We start from the raw sequence: 24,327 nt of genomic DNA, 5'->3' as shown, positions 1-24,327 counted from the left end.
AACAGGTTTGGGAGAGGAGGTGAGAGGGTTTGTTTTGTATGTGCTGCATTTGAGCTGGCTGTGGGCCATCCTGGGAAGGCTATCAGGCAGGTTGGCTCTCTGGGTGAAGAGCCAAGGCTTGGAGGGAGATTGTTTTGTGTCGTCCACACCCTGGTGACAGCCGGAAAGGTGGGAGTGCAGGAGACGGAGAAGCAGGAGAGCCCAGGGAAGGAAGTGGGCTCTACTGAACTCTGAGGAATGTTGGCCTGAGGGGAGAAAGGCAGGGGAGAGGGAGAAGAGGGCAGGAAATGGCCAGCAGAGTCAGGGAAGTAGAGGGAGGTGGCCACAGGAAGGGAGGCTGGTGCAGGCCCAGGTATTGTTCAGGCATCCAGAAGTTGAAGACTGGGAAGAGGGTCCTTGGAGAGAGCTGGGTGGTGGGGCCCGGGGTTCAGGGGTGAACAGGCCTGGATCCATGTGAAGGTTTCAGCTTTTAGGCAGGGGAAGGGATATTGGAGACGTGAGGAAACAGGGACAGCTGATGAGATGGAGCCCAGGGGAGCCAGGGTGTGGGTGAAGGTCCAGGTGGAGGAGGCCCTGGCTCCTTTCCAGGTGGGAAGAGAGACGAGTAGGTTGTAGGATGCAGAGCTGTCTCGGGGAGGGAAGTGAAGCCCCAGGAAGCAAGAGGCCAGGTTGGAAGTGGGATGGAGGCCTAGGGGAGGAAGATCTGAAGCAGCTCTTGGGCTGAAAGACAGAGAGCCAACAATGAGGACCACGCATACAGGCACAGAGCAACCCTGGGACCCAGTAGGGTATTCCCCTGTCCAGTCAGCACGGGTTCGTAAATAGCAAAGCTCAGCAATTGGGCTTGGGGGAGGCAGGACTAACCTGGACTGGACAGGAACCCTCTGAGATCTGCGGCCTGAGGGCAGCCTTGAGATGGCCCACCACAACTGGATAGAGAGGTTCTGTACAGGCGGATGAGGGGCAGGGGCCAGAGCTTCACAAGTTCAAGTCACAGAAGCTTGGGCTGACTCTCTCAGGCCGAGCGAGCACTGTGGTGGTGTCCTGTGCCTACTCAGCTTGTGTGTCCCCCTGGGGTGGCTCTGGGGAGCTGGCAGGAGACCATGCAGAGAGACTAACGTCATCCCTGGTTATGAGGTACTGAAGCACAATGACCCCTAACAAGGGGGCCTAGAGGGGCTAGAAAACATGCTAGGAGGCCCCTCCAGGGGGATGGCGAAGAGCAAGGCCGTGGTCTGTGTGATGAGGCCTGTGAGGTCTCCCAGAAGCCTCCTGCTGCCCAGGCGTCCCTGACTTCCCACACCTCCTTGGAGGAGGAGAAGGGCCAAGGTCCCGCTGACCCAGTGGCCGTTGTCCCATCACTGTGGCCCACCTGTGCCCCCTCTTTTGAGTGTGAAAGTGGCACAGAACTCTCAAAAATAGAGGTGAGGTGAGCCGAGGAGCCGGAACTGGGGAGCAGAGGTTCCAGGGTCCCGGGGACAGGTGGCCTCAGAGGAGGTAGGGGATGAGGATGGCACCTGGCAGGGCCAGGGTGACCCCCCTCAGTTCTGGTCGGGCTTGTCCCCACCTGCACTCTCCCTGCAAAAGGCATATCCATGTCTGTCAGAGCCAGCTCTCAGGCCTCCCGCCTGGACCACTGCAGTATCCCCTAATCGCTCGCAGTCTCTTCGTCTCTCCAAGCCATCCGCAGGCTGCCACCACTGCAGTGGATTAATCTTCTTAATATACCATTTTGCACACCTCCTCCCTCCCCTGAGAAGATCATGGGCAGAGGCAAGTCCAGCCTGAGGCAAGCCATGGAGCAGAGTCAAGGCCATTCTGGCTGGCCCTGCCCACCTGGCAGCCTTGATGCCCAGAGGCCCCTCCCACCCTCTGACCAGGGCAGACACTTGATCCTTGGTCCTGGAGGATGCCCTGCACATTCCTCCCTCTGCCTCTTTGCTCACGCCCCCTAGCCAGCCGGGGATACCTTCCACGGCAGTTCTCCTCCCCCTGCCTTCTCCCCACTGGCCCACTGACCTCAGCTGGCTTGAGTTCCTGGGGCCCTTCTGGTGTCTGCCTCCACATTGTGCTTAGCTTCAGACTGCAGGCACTCTGTTCTACCACATGTGAGGACCGCTGCTGCTGTCAGTGCCCACGGGGCCACTCGAGCAGGACTCTGGCCTGGGTGTTTCCACAGGGCAGAGCAGCCTTGCCACAAAGGGGTGTTACCCTGTTTAATAGAAGAGGCCACTGGGAACCAGCAAGGTTAAGGACTTGCCTAGGTCACCCAGGTGGAAAGTCTCCCAGTTGGCAGGCCTTCTGCATTCAGGTTTAGCCCCACCTCTTAGCAGGGTTGCACACACCATGGGCACTTTAAGGGTTAGTGGATAAAGGTGCTGTGGGTTTCAGGGGAGTCCTGGTGCTGGGAAGTATTGAGCAGCTTACCTGGGGCCCAGTTACTCCAGGCTGACAGGCTGAGGCGGGGGTGGGGGAAGCACTGGGAGATAGGAGATATACAGTTAGCGTCACATAGAGAAGAGCCTGGGGCCTCTGGGTAAGAACCTCAAGCTGCCTGGTCTCCACGCGCAGAAATGCCCACTGGGTCTTGACCTCCTTGAACAGGAGGGAGGATGCAGTCTAGACCAGAAAAAGGACTTCCTGGCAGCCTGAGGGGCTTGTATGAGTTTGTGCCGGGTCTGGGTGTGTGCGGGGTGGCAGCATGGAGAGGTGTGGAGGCAAGTGCAGGTGGGCTTTTCTAAGCGAGCGATATGACCTCCATCAAGTCACCACATCTCGGAGCCTCAGTCTCCTTGCCGTCAAGGAAGCCTACGTCCCTCCCTTATCTGGTGTGAGCAGGGAGGAAACGGACTTCTGGGAGGAAGGGCTTAGCGGTGCAGGGCCTGTGGACGGCGCTAGTCAGAGTTGGCGTCCTTTCTGCCCCTTTGCAGCTGCAGTGACTGTGATCACGGCTCTGGTCCCTGGGGCAACGGTGTTGCTAAGATTGTGTCTCTGCGTCCTCGTCCTGCATTTGCAGAACATTCCCAGCTTCCGATTTAGTAACTTGGGCAGACCTGGCTGTCTGAGAAAAGAGCGCTTTTTTCCCATGGATCACAGGCAATTCGGGGCCCTGGAAGAGAACAGGAGTTGCCCATAAGTTTGTAGAGCAAGTGAAGGCCGGGGGAGAGTGCCAGCCAGGCCCTCCTTCCTACCTGCTCCTTCAGTCCTGGAGCCTCCTGGCTGGGCAGGCTGGAGCCCCGGCCTCTGCCGCCACCCCTGGAGGAGAGCAGTGACACAGGCCTTCGGGGAGCCTGCACCATCCTTCCGATGAGGCTCTAGGTTGGGGTGCTGGCGGGAGTGTGTGTGTCTGTGTGTATCTATGAGCCCTCAGGTACAGACTGCCGCCAGCCCTGTAGACAACATCAGGAAGCAGTGAGAACACCCCTCTCCCTACACGCCTGGTTGTACTTCACGGATTCACTAGTGAAGTAAATACACGATACCAAAAGCTATCGTGTTTTAACCGTTTTATTAAGTTTTGTCTTTGGTGGCTTTTTTGATGGTTAATTTACGTGCTCTAAACTATACCCATGATATGTGTGTGCCTCAGTTATACTTTCAGACTCGTTCTTTATTAATGCCTCTGCATTCATGTGAAATATAGTTTATATACCTAAGAAGACACTTTACACATTCAGTCCATCCACGTGTCTGGATTCACAGGCCCCTCACCGTCACCTTTGGATCCGGTCTGCCTAGTCTTCTTGGAGTCGGAGTAGGGTGGGATTGGGTCCCACTCCCTGGCTCTGCCCGTCCTGTGACTTCGCACTGGCCGTGCATCATCTTTTGGCCTCTTGTGCTCATCTGCAAGATGTGGAAGGGGGAGGTTGTTGTGTGGATGGTACGCGGTGAGACCCGCAGAGTGTCATAGCCGTGTGGCCTGCATCTACCATCTTTATCAAATCCAAGAATGGGCAACTGGGTAGATGGCGGAGTGACAGAGAGGCGGGTTCACTGACCACAGCCTTCTGACAGACTGGACTTGGGAGCGGAAGCTGGGAGATCCACTTAGTCACGGAGGGGCCTGAGCCCTGGGCTTTAGCTGTCCTGACTGTGGCCCCTTCCCCTGCGCTGTGGTCCTCTGTGACCCCGCACTGCCCCCACTCACAGTCTGGGGGGCAGAGTCTCACTTGAGATCTGCTGGAGCAACATGACAGTTACTCAGTCTCTGGATAGGTGGCTCTTGGCCCTGCCGGCTGACCCTGGCTCAGCTCCCCAGACCGGTCTCTGGAGAGAATCCATGCATGGGCTGAAAACGTCTCTCCTTCTGAGAAGCCATTGACCCCTCAAATGCCCCTCCCCTGCCAGTCAGAAGGCCCAGCCTACCACCTCTCCCACTTCTCACCCAGGCTGGCCGCATAGATGGGGACTATTAAGATATATTTGGTGGTACCCAGGGCCCGACTCCATGCTTGGGTGACCTACCTGGGCAGCTGGCCAGATGAGGCAGCTGGGTAAACAGAGGGAAGTGTCTGATGGACTAAGGACTTCACTGGTTATTTATTCAAACTTCTAGAGTAGCTAGTATGCACCTTGGGCTTTGGGGGTGATCAAAACACCTCATCAGGTGGGCAGTAGGCTCCATCGAGCCAATCATATTTCACTCTGCAGCTTTGGTCATCAACCAGGTTGGGCCTCCCTTTCTCCCCTGACATGGCTCATTCCCTGTGCTCAGCCCTGTGATGCCTTCCCCTCCTCTCTGCTTGGAGAGACCCCATTCACCCTCAGAGTTCATTTCAAGCGCTGTCTCCCAACTAAGGCTTTCCCAGTGTGTTCCTCACTTACCCTCTCTCCTCTGAACTCCTGGATTTACTATCTGGATAATTTATTTTGGCACCAAAACATCTAAGGCCTCTCGTGGTTATTCAACTGTTTCGTGTGTGTATGATTTGTTTCCAGCTAGACTCTGAACTCCTAGGAGGCAGGGAGCATTGCTGGCATGTTTTTGCCTGCCTGGTGGATTATATGGTAGGGACTTAATATTAAGAGGGATGCTCAGTCACTCAGTCATGTCCGATTCTTTGTGACCCCATGGACTATAGCCTGCCAGGCTCCTCTGCCTATGGGATTATCTCAGCAGCAATACTGGAGTGGGTTGCCATTTTCTCCTCCAGGGAATCTTCCCAACCCAGGGATTGAACCTGCATCTCCTGGGGCACCCGCATTGGCAGTCAGATTCTTTTTCACTGAGCCACCATATTAAGAGGGAGGAGGCACTTAATATTCTGTGCTAGAATAGCAAATGAAGTAGAGTTTGTCATTAAGTCTGATGACCTCTCTAGTACGTGTTCGCTGTCCTAATCCCAGACCCTGGCTAGGAGTATTAACTACTTCTAGTGTTTTACATTTGACCAGAGAGATTAAGGATCTTGCTAAAGGTCACACAGTGATTTGACAGGATAGGTTGAGAATTAAGCCAGGTGTCCTAGTCTCAGGGAGCAGCTCCAGGTGCCACCTCATGTGTGACATCTTTCTTGGGGATCTCCCGTCTGCTCATTGGTGTGTTTGTATGTACATGCTTGTTTGTGTGTTTGTGTACACGTGTGTGTGCGCATGTATGCATTTGTGTGTGTTTGTGTGTACGTGTGTGCAGTGTGTGTGTGTCTGGAAGGAAATAATGTTGCCAACAGTTGTCCAAGAGAATGCTGCCAAGTGCACAGAGTAATTGTGGAGAACATGTGACTTCGTGTGTGGCTGTGTGTATGAGGCCTTGGCAGTCACCCTCTGGTGCCCACCAGCAGTAGGAAGTGGGTGGAACCCACAGCATAGGCCTCCAGCGAGCCTGTGGCCCCAGGATCTGAGACTCAGCTGAAAAGAACCAGGGGCTGGGGGCTTTGTGCACTGGCCACCCCTGAGTGCATTTTCTTAAGGACGCTTCTGGGGAGCGTCCTCCCCATTAGCCTGAGCATTCAGCACCCCTACCACCCTCTCCCAACCCCCACCCCACCCCCTGGCTTGCTGTTCCTGCTCCCAGATGTGTAGGAAGGCCAGGTGTTTTTGAGGACTGGGATGAGGGGCTCAGGGACAAGCCTCTGCTACTTCATGGTCCACTCTGTCTTCTAGCCTGAGGAGCTCACCAATGCCCTGGAAATCAGCAACATCGTCTTCACCAGCCTCTTTGCCCTGGAGATGCTGCTGAAGCTGCTAGTATATGGTCCCTTTGGCTACATTAAGAACCCCTACAACATCTTTGATGGCGTCATTGTTGTCATCAGGTATGACTGCCCCTCTGCTGCCTCTTGCCTGAGGAATGCCCTTAGGGTAGCTTGGGGTGAGGAGCCACACACCCTGCTCCTCTGGGCCTGGAATCAGGCCCCACTGACCCAGAGGCCCCCTGCTCCCCTAGCTGGGGATTCTCTGTGCCCCTCGCAGCGCATACCACACTCTCTCTCAGCCCTCCCTTGCTCACACAGAACACGGTCTTCCATCTGCTTTGGCCAGGCTCCTCTGAAATCTCTGCTCTCATTTCCACTCCTTGTCCTTGACCCCATGCAGGTCTGGGGTGGGCAAAGACTAGGGAGTTGGCTTTGGAGAAGAGTTGGAGGAGGTGTAAGGCCCAGCCAGCTGTCCCTGCTTACAAAGTGCTTGGAGACGGTCACACTCGCTGGCAACTTGCTTTAGGGTTTCCAAGACCTTGGGAAAGTGTTCCCCCCCGCCACCGCCTCAGGCCCTGGGCCAGAAGAGCTGCTTTATTGCTTTTTGGAATTGGCTTTAGATTTCATTAGAAGAGAACAAAGCAAACATTCCATAACTTGAGGCTGTTGCTTTGGCTGATGGAGGGAGAGGACTGGCCCGGAGGGGAGAGTGGGGAGGGAGGGAGCTGTCACCCTGACCCTTGCCTCTTGGAGCTCCTGCCTAGAGACCCAAGTTTCCCTCAGAGCCCACTTTCTCAGTGCTGGCCAGGCCAGACCCTCAGGTGCTGCTGGTGGGTGGGGTGGGGGGAAGGTGAGCATGCAGAGGCCTCAGGTTCGGGCTCTGGCTCTGCCCCCACCCTCCCCCCTTGCAGCGTGTGGGAGATCGTGGGCCAGCAGGGGGGCGGCCTGTCGGTGCTGCGGACCTTCCGCCTGATGCGGGTGCTGAAGCTGGTGCGCTTCTTGCCGGCGCTGCAGCGGCAGCTCGTGGTGCTCATGAAGACCATGGACAACGTGGCCACCTTCTGCATGCTGCTCATGCTCTTCATCTTCATCTTCAGGTGAGGGCAGGCGCGGCATCCATGCCAGCGGGATGAGGGCCTGAGGGGCAGGGGTTTCTGGGGCCCTGACCCCCATCTCGCGGCTCCTGTGTCTTCAGCATCCTGGGTATGCATCTCTTCGGCTGCAAATTTGCATCTGAGCGGGATGGGGACACGTTGCCGGACCGGAAGAATTTTGACTCCCTGCTCTGGGCCATCGTCACTGTCTTTCAGGTGCAAGGGCAACAGGAGAGGGTGGGCAGGGTGGTGGGGGTGCCCCGGTAAAGGCCCTGACTCCCTTCCTCGGCCCACAGATCCTGACTCAGGAGGACTGGAACAAGGTGCTCTACAACGGAATGGCCTCCACGTCATCCTGGGCTGCCCTTTACTTCATCGCCCTCATGACCTTCGGCAACTATGTGCTCTTCAACCTGCTCGTTGCCATTCTGGTGGAGGGCTTCCAAACGGAGGTAACCCCCTGCCTGCAGCAGTCCACTTCCAAGAGGAATTGGCTGCATTGCTGGAGTGGTGGTGTCCTGGGAGGTTCTGCCCGAAGTGCCCTTCAGACAAGGCTGGGGGACTAGGACTGGGAGGTTCTGAGTTTCGGGCAGCCCCTTGGCACTCGAGAGACAGGGTGGTTGTTGGGGGAAGTATCCCTGGATCCAAGGTGAGCTACTGAGTGGGCTTCCCCAACAAAGTCGGCTAGACTCTACCCCAGGGAGCTGGACAAGATGAGTGTTGGCACACGGACAGCTGGATCCCTGAGCACAGGTGTGCCTGGGGACATCTGGAAGGAACCCATCTGAGTTGAGGGGTGGGGGAAGTTTGCATGCAAATCACCGGGGCTTTGGCTGAGCTGGTGAAGATGGCACCAGCACCCGGGCAGAACTGAGCTGCCCTGGCTGAGAAATGAGCCCAATTAGCTGCGGGCACAGCAGAGATGAGCGTCCTATTTCCAGCCCAGGCTCCATCACTTTCGTCATAGGCAGCATCGTCAATTAATATTGATTTACATTGATCCCACCCTCGCCCTGCCAGGACGCAGTCCCTGCCTGAAGGGCTGCGTACCATTCTGCTCCCTCAGCTCAGCCGCTCTTCCTACCGGAGCCCCAGGCCCAGCCCAGCTTCCTAGCACCTAGCACAGGGCAGGTCGACTCAACCTAGAAATGCTCCAGGTTGGGTGTGGAGAAGCTCTTGGTCCATTTCTCTCCGGGTGACCCGGATGGAAGCTCCCGCTGCGGCCTGGTCTATAAATATCCAGCACACGGTGGAAAAACAAAAGTCTATTTTCTGACTCCTTCCCAGGCTTGCGAGGGAGGGCTGTTCCCTGTGGGCTGGGCTGGATGGTAGGTGCGGGTCTGCCTCTCCCACGCCGGCCTCCTCCCATTGAAGTTCCATAGTTAACCATTGTTGCATTTCCTCCCCACCTTTGGTGATGCCTGGGCCTCTTGATGGGAGGGAGGGACATTGGTACTCTCCCTTGGATGGGACCTTTATTAACCCTCTGTGGCCTAAAGGGTTAAGGAGGTCAGTGTGTTCCATGAGTCAAGAGACTCATGGAGACCCACCGCTTGGCCACTGCTTTTGGCCTGTGGGTGGAGGAGCTGAGTGGGGACAGTGGTCCTTCAGCCTCTTCCAAACCACAGCTCCTGACAGCTAAGATTCCCGCAGAAAAATTCCTGTGGAACTCTGTGGAAATGGAAAACATCCCAAGCCTATTTCCCTCCTTCAAGTGGCCATTCAGCCGGCTTGGCAGTCCTGGAGATGCCTGGTACAGGCACCCCTCCCCATCCCTAGTCCTTCCAGCAGACACCTTGTTAAACTGAGAGCTGCTGAACTGGCCTGGTTGCTAGGCAGCAACAAAGTCTGCGTGTGGGAATGGAGGGCAGTCTGGCCTTTGGGCCTGGCCTAGTCACTCTGGCCCTCCTGGGGGCTTGTGTCTGTCCCAGCGTGAGGGTTTCCCCAGGGTCTGGGGCCGCACCCTCCTCAACAAGTGCCTAGGAGAGGGTCTCACTCAGGGTGTGATGCTTTGGGTCTGGGGTGGGATGGAGAAAGGATTTCAAGATCAACCTCTTCATGGGGGTGGGCAGCAGCATGGCCCTGAAATGCCCATGTGAGGAGCTAGATCAGCTACTCACTATCTATCCTATAAACCCCTGGGTCAGTGCGGAGGTTGGTCACTCAATGCCAGTGACCTGGACACCTGCAGAAGCACCTGCCCTCAACTGCATGGAATTTTCAGAGGCACACTTGTGGCTCTGAGGGAGCCCCAAAATCTGGCAGAATAGGTTGGCTTTTGCTATTGCGATGATCTGCTTTTTTTACAAACGAGGCAACCTACCTCAGTGGAAGCAGTGGCCACCCGCATTTTGTTGGCCGTCATCAGCAAGAGACCTCAAGGGTCACCCCTTGCTGGGCTGGCCACCCTGCCAAGATGTAGGAGAAAGTAGCCTAGGAGTCTGGGCCAGCTGGGTTGTTGACTTCCCAACTTGCAGGGGGCAGTGCCCTGAATCCCTGAGCATTTATCATCTGCACACTTAATTGAATGAACAGACAGCAGGCCCTGTGTGAGGCCATTAATTGATATCAAACAACCTCGTAGTCATCACCCTAGTGCTATTTGTCACATCCCATCCCAGTAGGAGCATGCTGATGTGATAGGCAGAGTTAGGAGTTAGGAGGCCTGTTCTTGTGCCTGGTCTTTGGTCTCCTCCCCGCTCTGTGACTTCCATCCACTCCTCCTTCCCACCCTCCATGCCTGCTGCTTCAGAGCCAGTGAGAGGTGAGCTAGAGACCCAAGTACGAAGCCCAGACGCATCTCTTATTCTCTGTATCACCTGGGGCAGTTTTTTTTTACTTCAAACCTCAGATGCTTCCTGTAAGATGGTGCTAGCTGTACCTCCTTCTCACCTGGGTAAGCTAGTGTTAATGAAGCAGTTTCGTGATGCCTGGCACACCCCCAGTGAATGGTAGCTGTTATTATTAGGATTACTGGGGGCTCAGTCTCCTTCCCTTTCCCTGTTCCCACCTCTGTGGCCTCTGCCCTCACCCTTCAGATTCATTCTGGCTCCAGGGCCTGTGGTTGAATTCTGGAAGGCCCTTCTGTCCCCTTTCTTCTCCTCTCTTGCCCCATGTCTCATTCCCCCACTGCTGGGTTTGCACCCATCCGTTTCTTCCTCCTCTTTCAACATTGCTGCTGTTTGAAAGCCGGGCGCCTGTGACCAGTGCCCATCCCCTGCCTCCCCTCTCCCTGTAGGAAATCAGCAAACGGGAAGATGCGAGTGGACAGTTAAGCTGTATTCAGCTGCCTGTCGACTCCCAGGGGGTAGGTATGCGATCATGAGTCAGCATGCCCCCGGTGCCCCGTGCCCCCCACTCTGCCTCCGTGTCTTGCTTGTGTTCACGCTCAGCTGCTGTGCAACCTGTGGTGGCTGTGGTGGTCCTCGGTGTTGTGAGGTTTGCTTTGATTTTAAGTCCCTTCCCCCTTGAGGACACTGAGGGGAGGGCCTCCTTGCCTCTGCCCTGTTCACCAGCAAAGGGCACAGTCCATCCCGTCAGACCAGGGGATGGCAAGAGAAGGAAGGGACTTAGAATCCTCTGTGTGCACGTGTGTGGTGCACCACGTGTGGCGCCTCTGCTGCGGTCCCCGAAGAGTCTGAGTCGTTGGGCCTCGGTGGGGTCGGGATCTCTGCCGTAGACCGAGCGCCCCCATCTCTCTCCTCCTCCTTGCCTTAAGCTCCTGTTGGAGACCCCGCAAGTTGCCTCATCTTAGGAGAAGTCTTTGAAGGATGTGGGGGTGGGGGTGCCTCTTGCCAGAATGTACCAGAATTTTCAATCGACTTCTGTGTCTCTGGCCCCTTGGCCACACAGGAGGTCCAGCAGGTGCTCAGGGGCACACTTCTCCTCTGGCCCCACACTGAGCCTGTGCCCTGTTGTCTCCTGCACTGGCACCAGAATTTGGGGCAAAGCCAGGGTTCCCATGGGACTCCATGGTACTGTGCATGCTGAGCAGCCCCCTGGAGATCCCACTTGATAATTAAAGGCCTCGTTAGGGATGTAAACTGAGTTAATGAAAATGATCCCCTGAGATGCCAATTACGCAATATTTATGTCCTTATCAAAAGTAGCAATCAAGTATTTCTTAATAACTTCTTAAGGAGAAGTGTGTAATTACTGGGGAACCTACTGACCTGCTAAGGAGGAAGAAAAAAACTGTCCCAGAGACAGGGAGAGAGGTAAAAATGGGGCCAGGGTAGGAGGTGGGTCTTTGGGAAGAGGGAGGAAAGAAGTAAGAGACCATCCCTTGGGCTGAACGGCTCTGTCTGGGGTCCTTCGATTTCTCTCTGGGGTCCTCGGGTCTGAGGCTCAGGGGAGGGCAGTCATGGAGGGAAATCAGAGGGCACAAGTGGCCTTTGGAATTGAGGCTCTCGTGACCACTTCACTCAGGCCCCCAGCTCCCTCTGACCTGTGCCACCCACCCGCTGGACTATCCCCTGTCTCCTCAGCCCTTCTTGAGCCAGTCCGAGCCAGGAAAGTTGTGCTGTGGGTTCTGGAGAAAGTCCCACCTTCTCTGAGGTGACAGAGGCCCTTGGGAGGCCTAGGCCCCAAGCCTGGGTGGTTTGGTCTGAGCCAGTGCATGCCTCGTGCCGTGGTGGCTGGTTCCTTGTGGCCTCTATGTGGTGTGTGTGTGAAGACAGGGAGACTTTGGTCCATCCCACTAACCCCTGCCAGGTCAGGTTCCTAATAGCCCGCTGTTCTCCCACCCCAGGGAGATGCCACCAAGTCAGAGTCGGAACCTGATTTCTTCTCGCCCAGCCTGGATGGTGATGGGGACAGGAAGAAGCGCTTGGCCTGTGAGTATCTCTCTGTAGGTACAGGCCCTGGTTCTTGGCCACCCTTGAGTGGACTCAGGGTCTCGCCCTCTCTCCCCTGCAGTGGTGTCTCTGGGAGAGCACCCGGAGCTGCGGAGGAGCTTGTTACCACCGCTCATCATCCACACGGCTGCCACTCCCATGTCATTGCCCAAAAGCTCCAGCAGCGGCCTGGCCGAGGTTCTGGGCCCCCCCTCCCGCCGCACCAGCAGCAGTGGGTCGGCTGAGCCAGGAGCACCTCACGAGATGAAGTCACCGGTAGGGGGTGCAGTGGGAGTTGTACAGGGGTCAGGAGGGAAAAGAGGTGCAACTGGCGGGCCCAAGGGGACAGCCTCTGAACCACGGGCTAGACAAGGCCCGGGGTGTTAGTAGGGCTGGTCATCTAGGCAGACACCAGAGCCCTGACCTTGAGGACCAAAGAGCAGTGTTCTAGTTCTACTTCTTCTGTTCCCCAAGTGTCCTTGGGGATAAGACTCAATCTCTGAGACTGCTCTGTAAAATGGGAGGTCCTTACCTCTTTGAGTCCATAGGGTCACAAATAGCCGGACACGATTGAAGCAACTTAGCATAGCGTAGCATAGCATACCTCCTTAAGACCGCATCTTAATCACCGCAAACCCCATCCGGATACTGATTCTGTGCCAGACACGTTGTAGACATTGCTTATAAGTGTCCTATTAATAAAGGCATGTAATCCTCACAGCAACTCTCTGGTGGGTACCAATATTATCCCCATTTTACAGATGGGGACCTGAGTCTCAGATTACCAGGGTGAGCTATGGGAAGCTCCATGCTGAGCAGGTGACGGAGCCAGCATTTTAGTCCAGGCGGTTGGTGTCAGGGCCCATGCTGTCACTGTGATTTTATACTGCCACTCAACCAAACGAGGAATAGGTGCTAAGGTCATATCTCTTTTACAGGTGAGCAACTGAGGCACAGAGAGGTTTAGTGACTTGCCTAAGGTCACACAGCTGGTGTGAATCCCGGCATCCAGGTCTAGGGCCCCTGCTCACACTCCTATAGCGATGTGATGCCAGGAGACTCACGGGAGCCAGGGTGAATGTGAGGGGGTGCGGGGCCATGAAGCTGTGGCTCAGACCAATCTCTCCCCTGTTCACTCCTCAGCCAAGTGTCCGCAGTTCCCCCCACAGCCCCTGGAGTGCAGCAAGCAGCTGGACGAGCAGGCGCTCCAGCAGGAACAGCCTGGGCCGTGCCCCCAGCCTGAAGCGAAGGAGCCCAAGTGGGGAGCGGAGGTCCTTGTTGTCGGGTGAGGGCCGGGAGAGCCAGGATGAGGAGGAGAGCTCGGAAGAGGAGCGCACTAGCCCAGCGGGCAGTGACCGCCACCACAGGGGCTCCCTGGAGAGGGAAGCTAAGAGCTCCTTTGACCTACCGGACACACTGCAGGTTCCCGGGCTGTACCGCACAGCCAGCGGCCGCAGCTCAGCCTCTGAGCACCAGGACTGCAACGGCAATTCGGCCGTGGGACGCCTGAGTCAGGCTGTGCGGCCCGATGACCCCCCGTTGGATGGAGACGATGGTGATGACGAGGGCAACTTGGTGAGGCCCCTGTGGGCACAGTGACCTCTCACCCCTGACTTTGAGTGAGGGGAGCTGTGCCTGACCTGGTGCAGGACTGGACAGCTGCCTCCCAGTTGTTTGGAATTCAGGCAGTTACCATCATGCTCAAGGGATCTCAAGGGGTATCAGCCCTGAAGCCAAGGTCCAAACAGTCCCTTTGTCCCTCCGCCCACCCCCACCAAGCCCCAGAGCCTCATCATGCCTGGGGCTGCAGCTCTGCATCCTTGTTGGATAAGAATGACTTCAGGCAGATGTGTATGAATCTTTCATGGCCCTCCCCCGTGACTCAGAAAGACCCATCACTCATCTCTCCAAACTGATGCCCTCCTCTGTCCCCCTCTGTTGTATCGACCTCATCACAAGCCTTGATTTCACTCTACTTTTACCCATTCACCTTTCCCCAGCCGTCTCACCACCATCTTTAGCCCTGGGGACGGGGCTCAGGGACCTGGGACCTCAGGGTTAGCACATGAGAAGGGGCGGGTGTCTCCTCATCCCAGGTGTGTCTTTGAACAGCTGTGATGGGGACGGTGTTTGATCATTCCAAGCCCAGTGGGGAGGGAAGGAGGGAAGGCAGGCAGGGGGCCGGGCTGGAGTGGAGAGAGTAGGCTAGGAGTGAGGGCCACGGAGCTACTGAGGAGTGAGGGCTCAGGACCTGGGAGACCTGGCCCCGCTCACTCCCCGGCCATCCTTCTACAGAGCAAAGCAGAACGGCTGAGGGCGTGGATCCGAACCCGGCTCCCTGTCTGCTGCCTGGAGCGAGACTCTTGGTCTGCCTACATCTTCCCTCCTCAGTCAAGGTCAGCACCCCAACCTCTCCTTCTCATGGGTAATTCTCCTGTGACTCCATCCCAGGGATGCTAGAAGTGTCCCTTGACATGGGGGTGGGTGAGAGCAGGGCCTCGGGCCGGGAGGGCCCAGGATGGGTAGGGGTGGGCAGTGCTGCTCACCGCCATCCCGCCTTACCCCAACTCAGCCTTTGCCTCTGTCTTGGAGCAGGTTCCGCCTCCTGTGTCACCGAATCATCACCCACAAGATGTTTGACCACGTGGTCCTCGTCATCATCTTCCTGAACTGTATCACCATCGCCATGGAGCGCCCCAAGATCGACCCCCACAGCGCTGTGAGTCACTGGGGCTGGCGGCAGTTGCTGAGTGCCTGCTTGGTGCCCTGCCCTCCCGGGTTAGAGGATTTGTACCCATGCAGCGAGCCAGGCAGGCAGGGAGGCCCAGAGAGACGCGGAAGCAAGGAGCCAGGAATCTCCCCGATTCTGACCCTTGCAACTGGCACCCCGGGATGCCTCCTATATCCTCACCTGTTTCCCTTCTGTGAAAAAGCAGCCGGCTGCCGGGCTTGCTCCTAGCCTGGGCAAAAGGAAGCTTTGCTGCCCCTGGCAGTTTGCAGTGGTGCCTTCCTGTGCGCCAGGGCTTGTGAGGCCTGTATGTGAGTCAGTGAGTATTGCAGGGATGCCAACAGTGAGCCTGGCCCTAGCTGGTCTGAGTGGTCAAGGGTCTCCTTCTCACCGGGACCTGTGCACTGATGGGGAGGCACCCTGCCCAGCTCGCCCCATGGGTGATGCCCCAGAGGGGAGGGAAGCTGTTCTTTGCTCCTCTGGGTCTTGCCAGGTTACAAACAAGTAGCATTTTAGGGGCCTTCGGGGGAGCATTGGTCACTTATGCTTGGCTTTGAACCTGCCATCCTCCTCAGGAGAGGAAAGGCCATGGGTCAGAGTGTGTGGACGCACTCCCTCAGGCCTGGCTTCTTTGGGATGGGCCCGGCCAGTCCTGGGAGCTCTCTCCCCAGGCTGGCATCACAGCCTGTCCCCTCCAGCAATGATCTGAGGCCTAGAAAGGTGGGGGGCTCTGTTTCCCGCCCATGACATCTTGCACCACCAACTTGGAGGCAGACCCTGTTCTCGTTGCTGCCTCCCACACCATTGTTCAGATTTCAATGTTATAGAGCTTCTGTTTCCCATTAGGGTGGGCTCCAGCCAGGTCGGTGGGAAGGGGTGGTGGTGGCGGAGGGAAATGGGCAGTGGAGGGGCCAGCCTGGGAACAGGTGAGAGCCTGTATGCATGCAGTAAGGGTGGCCAGCCACACCGGTCTGCCTCCTGCCTCAGAGCTCGCCGTGGCCAGGTCTCTCCCCCACCGTCCCTCTCAGCCCCTCCATCTCCAGCTCTATCACGTGCTTCTCCCTCTCCCCCGTTTCCCTGTTTCTCACTCCCTCTGACACACTTTACCCGCTGCCTCTCCAGCTCTCTACACCCCTCTCTTGGCCATACAATGATGGAATCAGCTCACAGATATCAGGGGATTGGGCCGCCTTCTTTCCTGCCCGGCCTCACGCTATGCTTGGCATAAATATGGTGCCTGGGGATGCACAGCCTGTACTCAGGCCCCCATCTTGCCCTGCGGCTCGATTTCTGGGGCACACAGCAGGAGAGCAAGTACGTGGAGCAGGGACGAGTAGGATGGAGCATCGAGAGATCAAGCTAAATGCTGCTCCAGTTTTAAGAAAGGAATCAGTGAATAGGGCCTGAGCTCTGGGGCTCAGATGACAGCTCTGTGGTGGGAATCACTTTCCCTCAAGGCAACTCCAGGAGGTAGGGGGCAGGAGTGGGATTGTGCTCAGAGCTCTGAGCGAGTCAAGGGGCTTGACGCTGGCTCCGTGTGTGTGTGTGTGTGTGTGTGTGTGTGTGTGTGTTTGAGGGACCATGGGAGAGCAGGGAGGAGATTGCATGTTGAGGAGAGTGGGTGGTTGTTCCTAGTTAAACACTGAAGGCAGTTCCTGGTTTCTGCGCGCAGAGCAGACCTGGTGGGTCCCGGTGGCAATACCTGCCTGCTCTCTTTTACAGGAACGAATTTTCCTGACCCTCTCCAATTACATCTTCACCGCAGTCTTTCTGGCTGAGATGACAGTGAAGGTGATGGGGAGGGGACGGTCAGCATTGGATGGGAGCCATCTGGTTCCCGGCTGTGGGGGGGAGGGCAGGGGAGAGGCTGGGCCACAGAGCGGGCAGGGCTGAGGACTGGCTGCAGGGAGGAGGCAGTGTTGGTGACGCAGGGGCATCCCCAGGTGGTGGCGCTGGGCTGGTGTTTTGGGGAGCAGGCCTACCTGCGTAGCAGCTGGAACGTGCTGGACGGGCTGCTGGTGCTCATCTCCATCATCGACATCCTGGTGTCCATGGTCTCCGACAGCGGCACCAAGATCCTGGGCATGCTGAGGGTACTGCGGCTGCTGCGGACCCTGCGCCCGCTCAGGTGCAGGCACACCCTGACGGCCAGCGCCCCATCTGCCCCTGCCTCCGGCCTGTGACTCCACTGCGACCCCTGCCTCCCGCCCCCGGCATCACTTCTCACTTGGTTTAGCCATGGCCCCGGTGTTCTCCCTCCACAGGCACCTCCCTCAGGGACCCCCTCACATGACACCCTCCAACAGGCACGCCGTACAAGGGCCCATATGGCATGAGGGCCGTACAGGACCCTCATGCCCTTCAGCTGCAGCTCTCCCTGTGTGGAACCCTCAGGGGCAAAACTTGAGTCTCCCTGTGAAGTGACAGACTATTTCCTGCTTCCCCGCTTTCTCCCCCATCCCAGGGACTACCCACCAGGAAACACTTCTAGCAATGGATCTGCACTGTTAGGAGACCCTCCCCAATCAGACAGTCACCCTGAACCCCAACTGAGAGTCAGAAATTTCCATGGGTGGGGACATGGATGAGGCAGATGTTGACTGACCAGTGAGGTTTTCCTGACTGTGATAATCCGTCTCCCTGCCTGCCTTCTACATGCTCCACACAATTCTGCATCCCTGGGTTGAGTCACCACCCAAACCCCATCCTAGAGGTCTAGGTGTGGGGGTGGGTGGGGGTCTCTGCACAGTGAGCCCAGAAAGCCAACCTCTTCCCTCCACTAGAGCCCAGGATGGGGACCAGTGAGCCAAGATGGGAGGGGGTGGCAAGCAGGGCAAGGGAATGTCTGAGCCGGGAACCCCTCTTACCCGCCTCCCTTTCTCCCCAGGGTAATCAGCCGGGCACAGGGGCTGAAGCTGGTGGTGGAAACGCTGATGTCCTCGCTGAAGCCCATTGGCAACATTGTGGTCATCTGTTGTGCCTTCTTCATCATATTTGGCATCCTAGGGGTGCAGGTTTGTGGGGGTCCAGGGCCAGCTATCAGCAGAAACCTGAGGAGTGGCCTTCCTCTTGGCCTGGATGCTGTGGCTCCAGGAGCTGCTGCCACCTTTACCCTAGAAAAGCCTTGAAGCCAAAGGCCCTCAGGCTCCTTCGCCTCCTGGGCATTTTGCAGAAAACTGGGAGCCTGGCAGAGGCCCGCAAGGGGAGAGGGCCTCGAGGGGCTTCTGACCAGTGCCGCATAGGCTGCCGTTCTGCCCTCTCATGCACTGCTCTGAGTGCAGACACTGACCTTGGCCTGCAGTCTGCTCAGGGGTCCCCTCCCTTCCTTCCCTACTGGAGCCAGTAGGCTGCAGGCCAGGCCTGGGGATCCAGGGCCCAGACAGCTGGGCCAGGTTAGCAGTGAGCTGGCAGGCAGGCGGGTGCAGACCCCAGACGACGCAGTAAGTGGGGGCTGCTGGGGAAACTTGGCCTCTGGCCCAGGGAGGGAACTTGGCTTTGGAGGAAAAAGAAAGGGAGCTGCCTACAGGATTTAGCAGGCACCTCCGGGAGCCAGGGGAGCCCGTTCATCTCTCTCCTCCAGATTACCCCTCCTCGCTCCAGGCTCCAGACATTTCAGCTATAGCATAGACGGCTGGCTGTTGGGCCAGAGGGAGCTTCTGGTTGGCTGTCCCCCTCCCTGTTCCCTCCTTTGGCTTCCTGGGGTCTCCATTCTGCCTTGGGCAGGGGAGGTCTTCTTGGGTTTCCTCAAATTCTCTGGCTCCAGAGACCAGGCCAGAATACATTTGCTAAGACTGTGTGGTGCCTCTCTGCACAGGCGGTGCCCCTTCCACTTCTTACTTCGGGCCTACTTAGGCTCCCTGGTCCTCCTGTCCCTCAGTCCCTTCCCCACAGTCATAGCCTGGTCCGTTCTAGGGTGAGGGTGAGCTTTCCAGTCAGAAGGACCTGAGTTTGAGCCCCCTTTTCGCCACCTTCTGGTTGTATAAACTTAGTGAGTGGATTTGCATCTCCGAGCCTCAGTTTTCCTCATCTCGTGAGTGGAATCCATATACCTTGCCTGCCCCCACCATTAAACCAGATCTCTCGGCCCTCCTGCAGTGTGTCTGATTCAGTGGGTCTGGGGTGGTCCTGAGAATGTATTTCCAGCACGTTCCTGGATGATGCTGATGCTGCTGTCCAGGGACCCCACTTGGAGAATCACTGGCCTCCCCCTTCGCAGGAAATGAATGACTGTCCCCTCCTTTCACCCTTTCCCAGTCCCCTCCCCTAGGACCTTCCCTTCCTCTCCAGGGACTCTGCTCCGAGGAGCTGGAGGAAGGGATGCCTGCAGGGGAGTTCACTGTCTGTATGTCTCTGACTTGACCGAGCACCTGGCCCTCACCTAGGGTGTACCTGGAGCTCTTAGGCCCCAGGGCTGGTCTGGGCTTCCTGTGCTCACAGCTCACTTCTTTCTGTGTCTCTGGTTATGTGTGTGTTTAGCTCTTCAAAGGGAAGTTCTTTGTGTGCCAGGGCGAGGACACCAGGAACATCACGAACAAGTCTGACTGTGCTGAGGCCAGTTACCGGTGGGTCCGGCACAAATACAACTTTGACAACCTCGGCCAGGTGAGTCCCAGGCTCTAAGGTGGAGGTGGGAGAGGTGGCAGGAGTCTGGGGAGGATGCAAGTCCATGCTTAATGATGCATGCTGGGCAGTTGGCTCACCTGCTTCATCATGAGTGAATGGGTCCTAGCGGGCTCTCCGTGCAGTGAGATGATGTATTTCTTTAGCATGGTACAAGATGCAGGTGTATTGTCAAGGTGATTCTTTTTCTCATTCCACATTCATAGAAACAGAAACGTAGAAAATGAAATAGCTCGCTCAGTTTTGCTGGTTTATTTCCCTGCCCCACTCTGGTTTGGTTTCTGGATTTCCAGAACTCTGGGGCCCGTTGCTCTACCTGGCTGAGGTTTCTCCCATGGCTCTTCCGGCTTCATAGCAGCCATGGAGCCTTGGGACAGAGAACTCTCATGGAGCCTGGAGTGTGACTCCAGGCTAACCTCTGAAGGCCTAGGGTCCCCCAAGCTATCACCAGGAGGTGCTTTGGGGGTCACTGGTGGGTGTCTTGGCTATACACCCTAGGTTTCAAATGGTCCTTTCCTCCCCTTCCCCCCAGGCCCTAATGTCCCTGTTCGTGCTGGCCTCTAAGGATGGCTGGGTGGATATCATGTATGATGGGCTGGATGCTGTCGGCGTGGACCAGCAGGTAGGGCTGAGGTGGGCAGTTTCCATCTTTGAACTCAGGTCACTCACGATGGGTCAGCTCCAGGTGTGATGCGTGCAGGCAGCGGTTAGAAAGACAGCAAAGCAGGTTGGCAAAATGCCATCCAAGAGGCATTACGTCTTAATATCAGAGGCTGTAACTGGTGGCCTGAGGACAAATGTGGGCTTGCTTTATTGGCTTGCAACACATTTAAATTTTTAAATTAGTGATAAACAATTAAACAGCTTCCCTGGTAGCTTATATGGTGAAGGATCTGCCTGCCAGGCGGGAGACCCAGGTTCATTCCCTAGGTTGGGAAGATCCCCTGGAGAATGGCATGGCAACCTACTCCAATATTCTTGCCTGGAGAATTCCATGGACAAAGGAACCTGGCGGGCTACAGTCCATGGAGTCAAAACAGTCAGACATGGCTGAGTGACTAACACTACCATTAAACAATTAAAAATTGACAAGTTTCACATGAAAAATCCAGATTTGGGTCTGCTCAAGTCCAAAGATCTGGAAACACTGGACTTGCATTCCCTAAGGGCAGGAGTCGACTGAAACAAAGAAGCAACTCCCCACCTTTTGGATAAAATATCCACTGTCTACTTGGCCACAGTCCCCAAACCTCTCTACCGGCTAACACCAAATGCATACCATTCATTGACATCCCCTGATGGATCTGTGTATAACTGAGTATGCAGGCCCTGTCTTAAGCAACCCAGGCTGGGGGGCAGCACCTGTGACAGTTACCCTCAGGCTAATATCTTCACTTGTCCTTCCTGCTCCCCACCAGCCCATCATGAACCACAACCCCTGGATGCTGCTGTACTTCATCTCGTTCCTGCTCATCGTGGCCTTCTTTGTCCTGAACATGTTCGTTGGTGTGGTGGTGGAGAACTTCCACAAGTGTCGGCAGCACCAGGAGGAAGAGGAGGCCCGGCGGCGGGAGGAGAAGCGTCTACGGAGACTGGAGAAAAAGAGAAGGAGTAAGGAGAAGCAGATGGCTGGTCGGTAGTCTTTCCACATCTCTCTGAGCCATACTTGGCCTTGGCCTTGCGACTGTCGGGGCCAGGGGCTGGGGCTGGGGCAGGGAGAAGATGCTCCCACCCCCTCCCCACCTCCTTCCCCGCGAGAGCATGCCAGCCTTTAGAGCCTGCATGAAGCAGACCAGTTCAGCCCTGTGGGGTAGGGGAGCTCCCCTCTGCGGGCCTCCCGGTCTCAGCATCATGCTCCCCAGATGATGCCAACGGGAGCTGATGCACAGTCCCTCCCAGCCTGACTCCGAGAGGAGCCTCATGGGGTGAAAACCCCGCTTCATTGCCCTGTGCCTGTATCCAGGGACCCTGACCTTGGCACTTGGCACCTTACCCACCCCACGGTTGGTGAGCAAACATCTTCAACCTGTGGCTGCCCAGTGTCTGTAGCTGATGGGCAAGGCCTTGGCAGATCATGCAGATGGGCCATGGCGTGCAAACCTCAGACCGCTCCTTTCTCCCTGTTTCCAGCAAAACTCCCTGGCTTCCTGACTGTCATTTTTTTTTTTTTTTTTTCGCTAAGCTGTTCAAAAATACCCACCCAGCTCAGGGAGGGTCTGAGGTCACAGGAACTCTAAACTCATGACACTCTGGCCTTAGACCCTTTAGCCCTTCATCTACGACCTCCAACACCTCTTGCCATTGACCGGGTGAGGCCCCTACCCCAGGCCTCCTCACACTCCTACTATGGGTGGCCAAGACTAAGCGAAAGACTGCAGATTCCCGGACACAAGGCGTGAGTGCGGGTCCTGTTGTGTCCCCGTGTGTCTCCAGGTGTGTCTGCACTCGAGTCGCCTCCCAATCTCAGGGCTCCTGCCTGTCTGTCTGGTGCTCAGCAATCAATCAGCGTAACTCTCTTTCAGTCGCCCACGTCTCTCCAAGTGTCTTTATGTGTGGGTTTTTCTAAGCTTTTGTGTGTCTGTCTCTGTTTCGTCTGCGGGTTTTCCCTCTTCTCTCCACCCTTTCACAAGCCGTCTTCCTTACGCTGATAAGATGTATGTGGTGCTCTGCGTTTTCCCTTTGGTTTGTTACAATGTGAGCACTATCAAGCAGGCGGAGGGCTGTGGTGCCCCAGCCCCTGGCTCTAGGGCATCTGGAGCCAGGGGAGGGCTGTTGGGGGCTGTGAAATGGAAGCGGGCGGGACAGAGCTGATGCGCCCTGTGAGAGGGGCTGCTTCAGGGTGAGGACTCTGACCTCTAGGCAGCAGCTCTGGGATAGGGGTCCCAACTTTGTTCCTGGTGGACGACTGAGGCTGAGCAGGTGCACTGCCCCCAGCAGCCATGCTCCCACCCCTGCTCCGTCTGCCCCTCCTTGCAGTCTGTCTTCTCGGCAGGACATCTGCAGATGGAACTCTTTTGGCAGGAGGTACCTGTGGCCCTGCCTGACCAGCTGGCTCCCTTTCTGGGGTCTGCAGCCTTCTCGGGTGCAGCTGAGGCCACAGCACGGGGAGTGGACATCTGTTCCGAGGACAGGCTTCCTCCTCTCCTCGTGCCTCCGACTCCCTGCCCCTGTGACCCTAATGAGCTGGCCAAATTGCTCAGCTTCTTCAAGTGCCCTGTGTCCGAGCTTGGGGCTGGTACTTAGGACCCGACACCCTTGCTCAGCATGCCCTATTCATAGGCAGAGTGAGGGTCACAGCCCAGGGGAAGCAAGCTGCCGAGGGGGCCCTGCCCAGCCCACCTGGTCCGGCCAGTGACCGATGTCGTGTTTCATTCTTTTAGATCTAATGCTGGACGATGTAATTGCTTCCGGCAGCTCAGCCAGCGCGGCGCCAGGTACTGCGTCTGGGGTTGTGGGTTCCAGGGTATGGCCCCGGGCGGTCAGGCCCACATCATGTGTGCGGGCATCCTCTTTGCTCCCTCTCCATGGCTCACTGATTCTGTCTTCTCAGGGTGAGGGGTTCTGGGTTCTGTGGTGTCCCGTAGGCCTGTGCTAGCCGGACAGGAGGTGAGGGCCTTATCACTCCCCTCCAGCCAACTTCTCTTGGTGGACCCTCCTTATCTGGCCAGCTTTTGAGGCCCTGCTCCCGGCCCTCTGCCACCTCTTCCCATTCCTGTTCCTCCTCCTGGGTCACACAGTTCGATTATTAGAGCTGCAAATCTCTCCCGCCTCCCTTTGTCTGAACGGAAGACTTTGATCCAAGCAAGCAGGATGAGAGGAGCAGAGAGGGAAAGGATTTGTTTCAAAAATGTAACAATGAATAATTGAACAGACTCATTAATAGTTAAGTAATCACAGGGGCCACATCATTGCTACAAACAGCAGGAATTGGGACTGGAAGATCTGAGTTAGCCACAAGCTTCTCCCCCAAAAGCCAAAGATTTGGGAGTGAGTTGGGTCATTTTCTTTGAGAGCTGTGTCTCTGGGAGGGCCCTCCTGGTTTTGCCTGCACCCTCCCCCACCACCCCCCACCAGTCCTCTGGCCCCTGCTCTCCCAACACGGCCTCCAGACAGTGGTTCAGAGGTTCTGAGAATCTGTGAAGTGTTGTGGGGCCTCATTACAGCCTCCGATGTCTCCACCCCACGGTTCCCAACCTGATTGTCCCTAAGGGCCCCCCTTGTCATCTTCTACAACAGACCCCACAATGTAAAAGATCTTCTCTGAAGTTGAGAGCATGTCAGTAATGACTTTGTTTCACTGGTTTTCCTAATCAAAGACACATCTAATTGCTAATCAGGACTTATGAGCTGCAGAAGCTTTCACGTTGAACGATGGTAAAGACCATTTTGCCGTTAAATTAGTCCGTGGGGTCTTAGCACAGGCGTGTGTATGATTGCATGTAAGCTTTTTAAAATATTGAAAAGAACCTCAGGACCCCCATGTGACTGCCTCCTCAGGCTGTTGAGGGCTTGGGACTCCAGACTGGGAACCATGGGCTGTACCTTTCTCTACTTTTCCAAATTCCCTCAGAAGCCAGGCTCCTGCAGACACTACCCTGTGGGTGCTGGGCTGCCTGATCAAAGGGGAACCCCTGAGCTGCCATTTGAGAGGTCATGCCTGGGGCCCTGGGTGGGATGATGATGTTTGGCATTGAGAGACCACCCGGGGGCTCAGGAGGCTCCAGCCGAGTTTTATCTGGGTTGCCTGGGCCCACATCTCTGAATTGGGCTGTACTGTGAGTTCCTAATGTTAAGGAATGAGAGGAGGGTGAGGGGACGTGGCCTTCAGCTCCTCCCTTATGGGTTCACCTGGTCTGCACGCTGATGTGTCCACACAAACACACTCGCACCAGAACACCATGGGTCTGGCTTCAGAG

The 24,327-nt window shown here is 56.5% G+C and overlaps 1 protein-coding gene across 13 annotated transcripts in view; it reads left to right on the top strand.

Annotated features, from left to right (window-relative positions):
• Positions 1–24,327, top strand: part of CACNA1G (calcium voltage-gated channel subunit alpha1 G) — a 61,987-nt gene that overhangs the window by 23,218 nt on the left and 14,442 nt on the right. For 3 of the 13 annotated variants that reach the window (XM_019982115.2, XM_019982113.2, XM_070773278.1), the window contains exons 10-26: positions 6,103–6,254; positions 7,046–7,231; positions 7,330–7,444; positions 7,525–7,680; positions 10,467–10,535; positions 11,979–12,063; positions 12,146–12,339; positions 13,207–13,638; positions 14,359–14,459; positions 14,659–14,782; positions 16,514–16,582; positions 16,735–16,919; positions 17,679–17,805; positions 19,268–19,393; positions 19,944–20,033; positions 20,830–21,022; positions 22,792–22,845. In XM_019982115.2, coding sequence (XP_019837674.2) covers positions 6,103–6,254; positions 7,046–7,231; positions 7,330–7,444; positions 7,525–7,680; positions 10,467–10,535; positions 11,979–12,063; positions 12,146–12,339; positions 13,207–13,638; positions 14,359–14,459; positions 14,659–14,782; positions 16,514–16,582; positions 16,735–16,919; positions 17,679–17,805; positions 19,268–19,393; positions 19,944–20,033; positions 20,830–21,022; positions 22,792–22,845 — 2,458 coding nt within the window. Of the gene's footprint in view, positions 1–6,102; positions 6,255–7,045; positions 7,232–7,329; positions 7,445–7,524; positions 7,681–10,466; positions 10,536–11,978; positions 12,064–12,145; positions 12,340–13,206; positions 13,639–14,358; positions 14,460–14,658; positions 14,783–16,513; positions 16,583–16,734; positions 16,920–17,678; positions 17,806–19,267; positions 19,394–19,943; positions 20,034–20,829; positions 21,044–22,791; positions 22,846–24,327 lie in introns of all 13 variants that reach the window. The other 10 variants (XM_070773277.1, XM_019982114.2, XM_019982117.2 and 7 more) reach the window with 5 other exon arrangements.

The sequence above is a fragment of the Bos indicus genome, chromosome 19 (assembly GCF_029378745.1).
Source record: "Bos indicus isolate NIAB-ARS_2022 breed Sahiwal x Tharparkar chromosome 19, NIAB-ARS_B.indTharparkar_mat_pri_1.0, whole genome shotgun sequence".
NCBI lineage: Eukaryota > Metazoa > Chordata > Mammalia > Artiodactyla > Bovidae > Bos > Bos indicus.
This window is presented reverse-complemented; position numbering and strand designations above follow the sequence as displayed.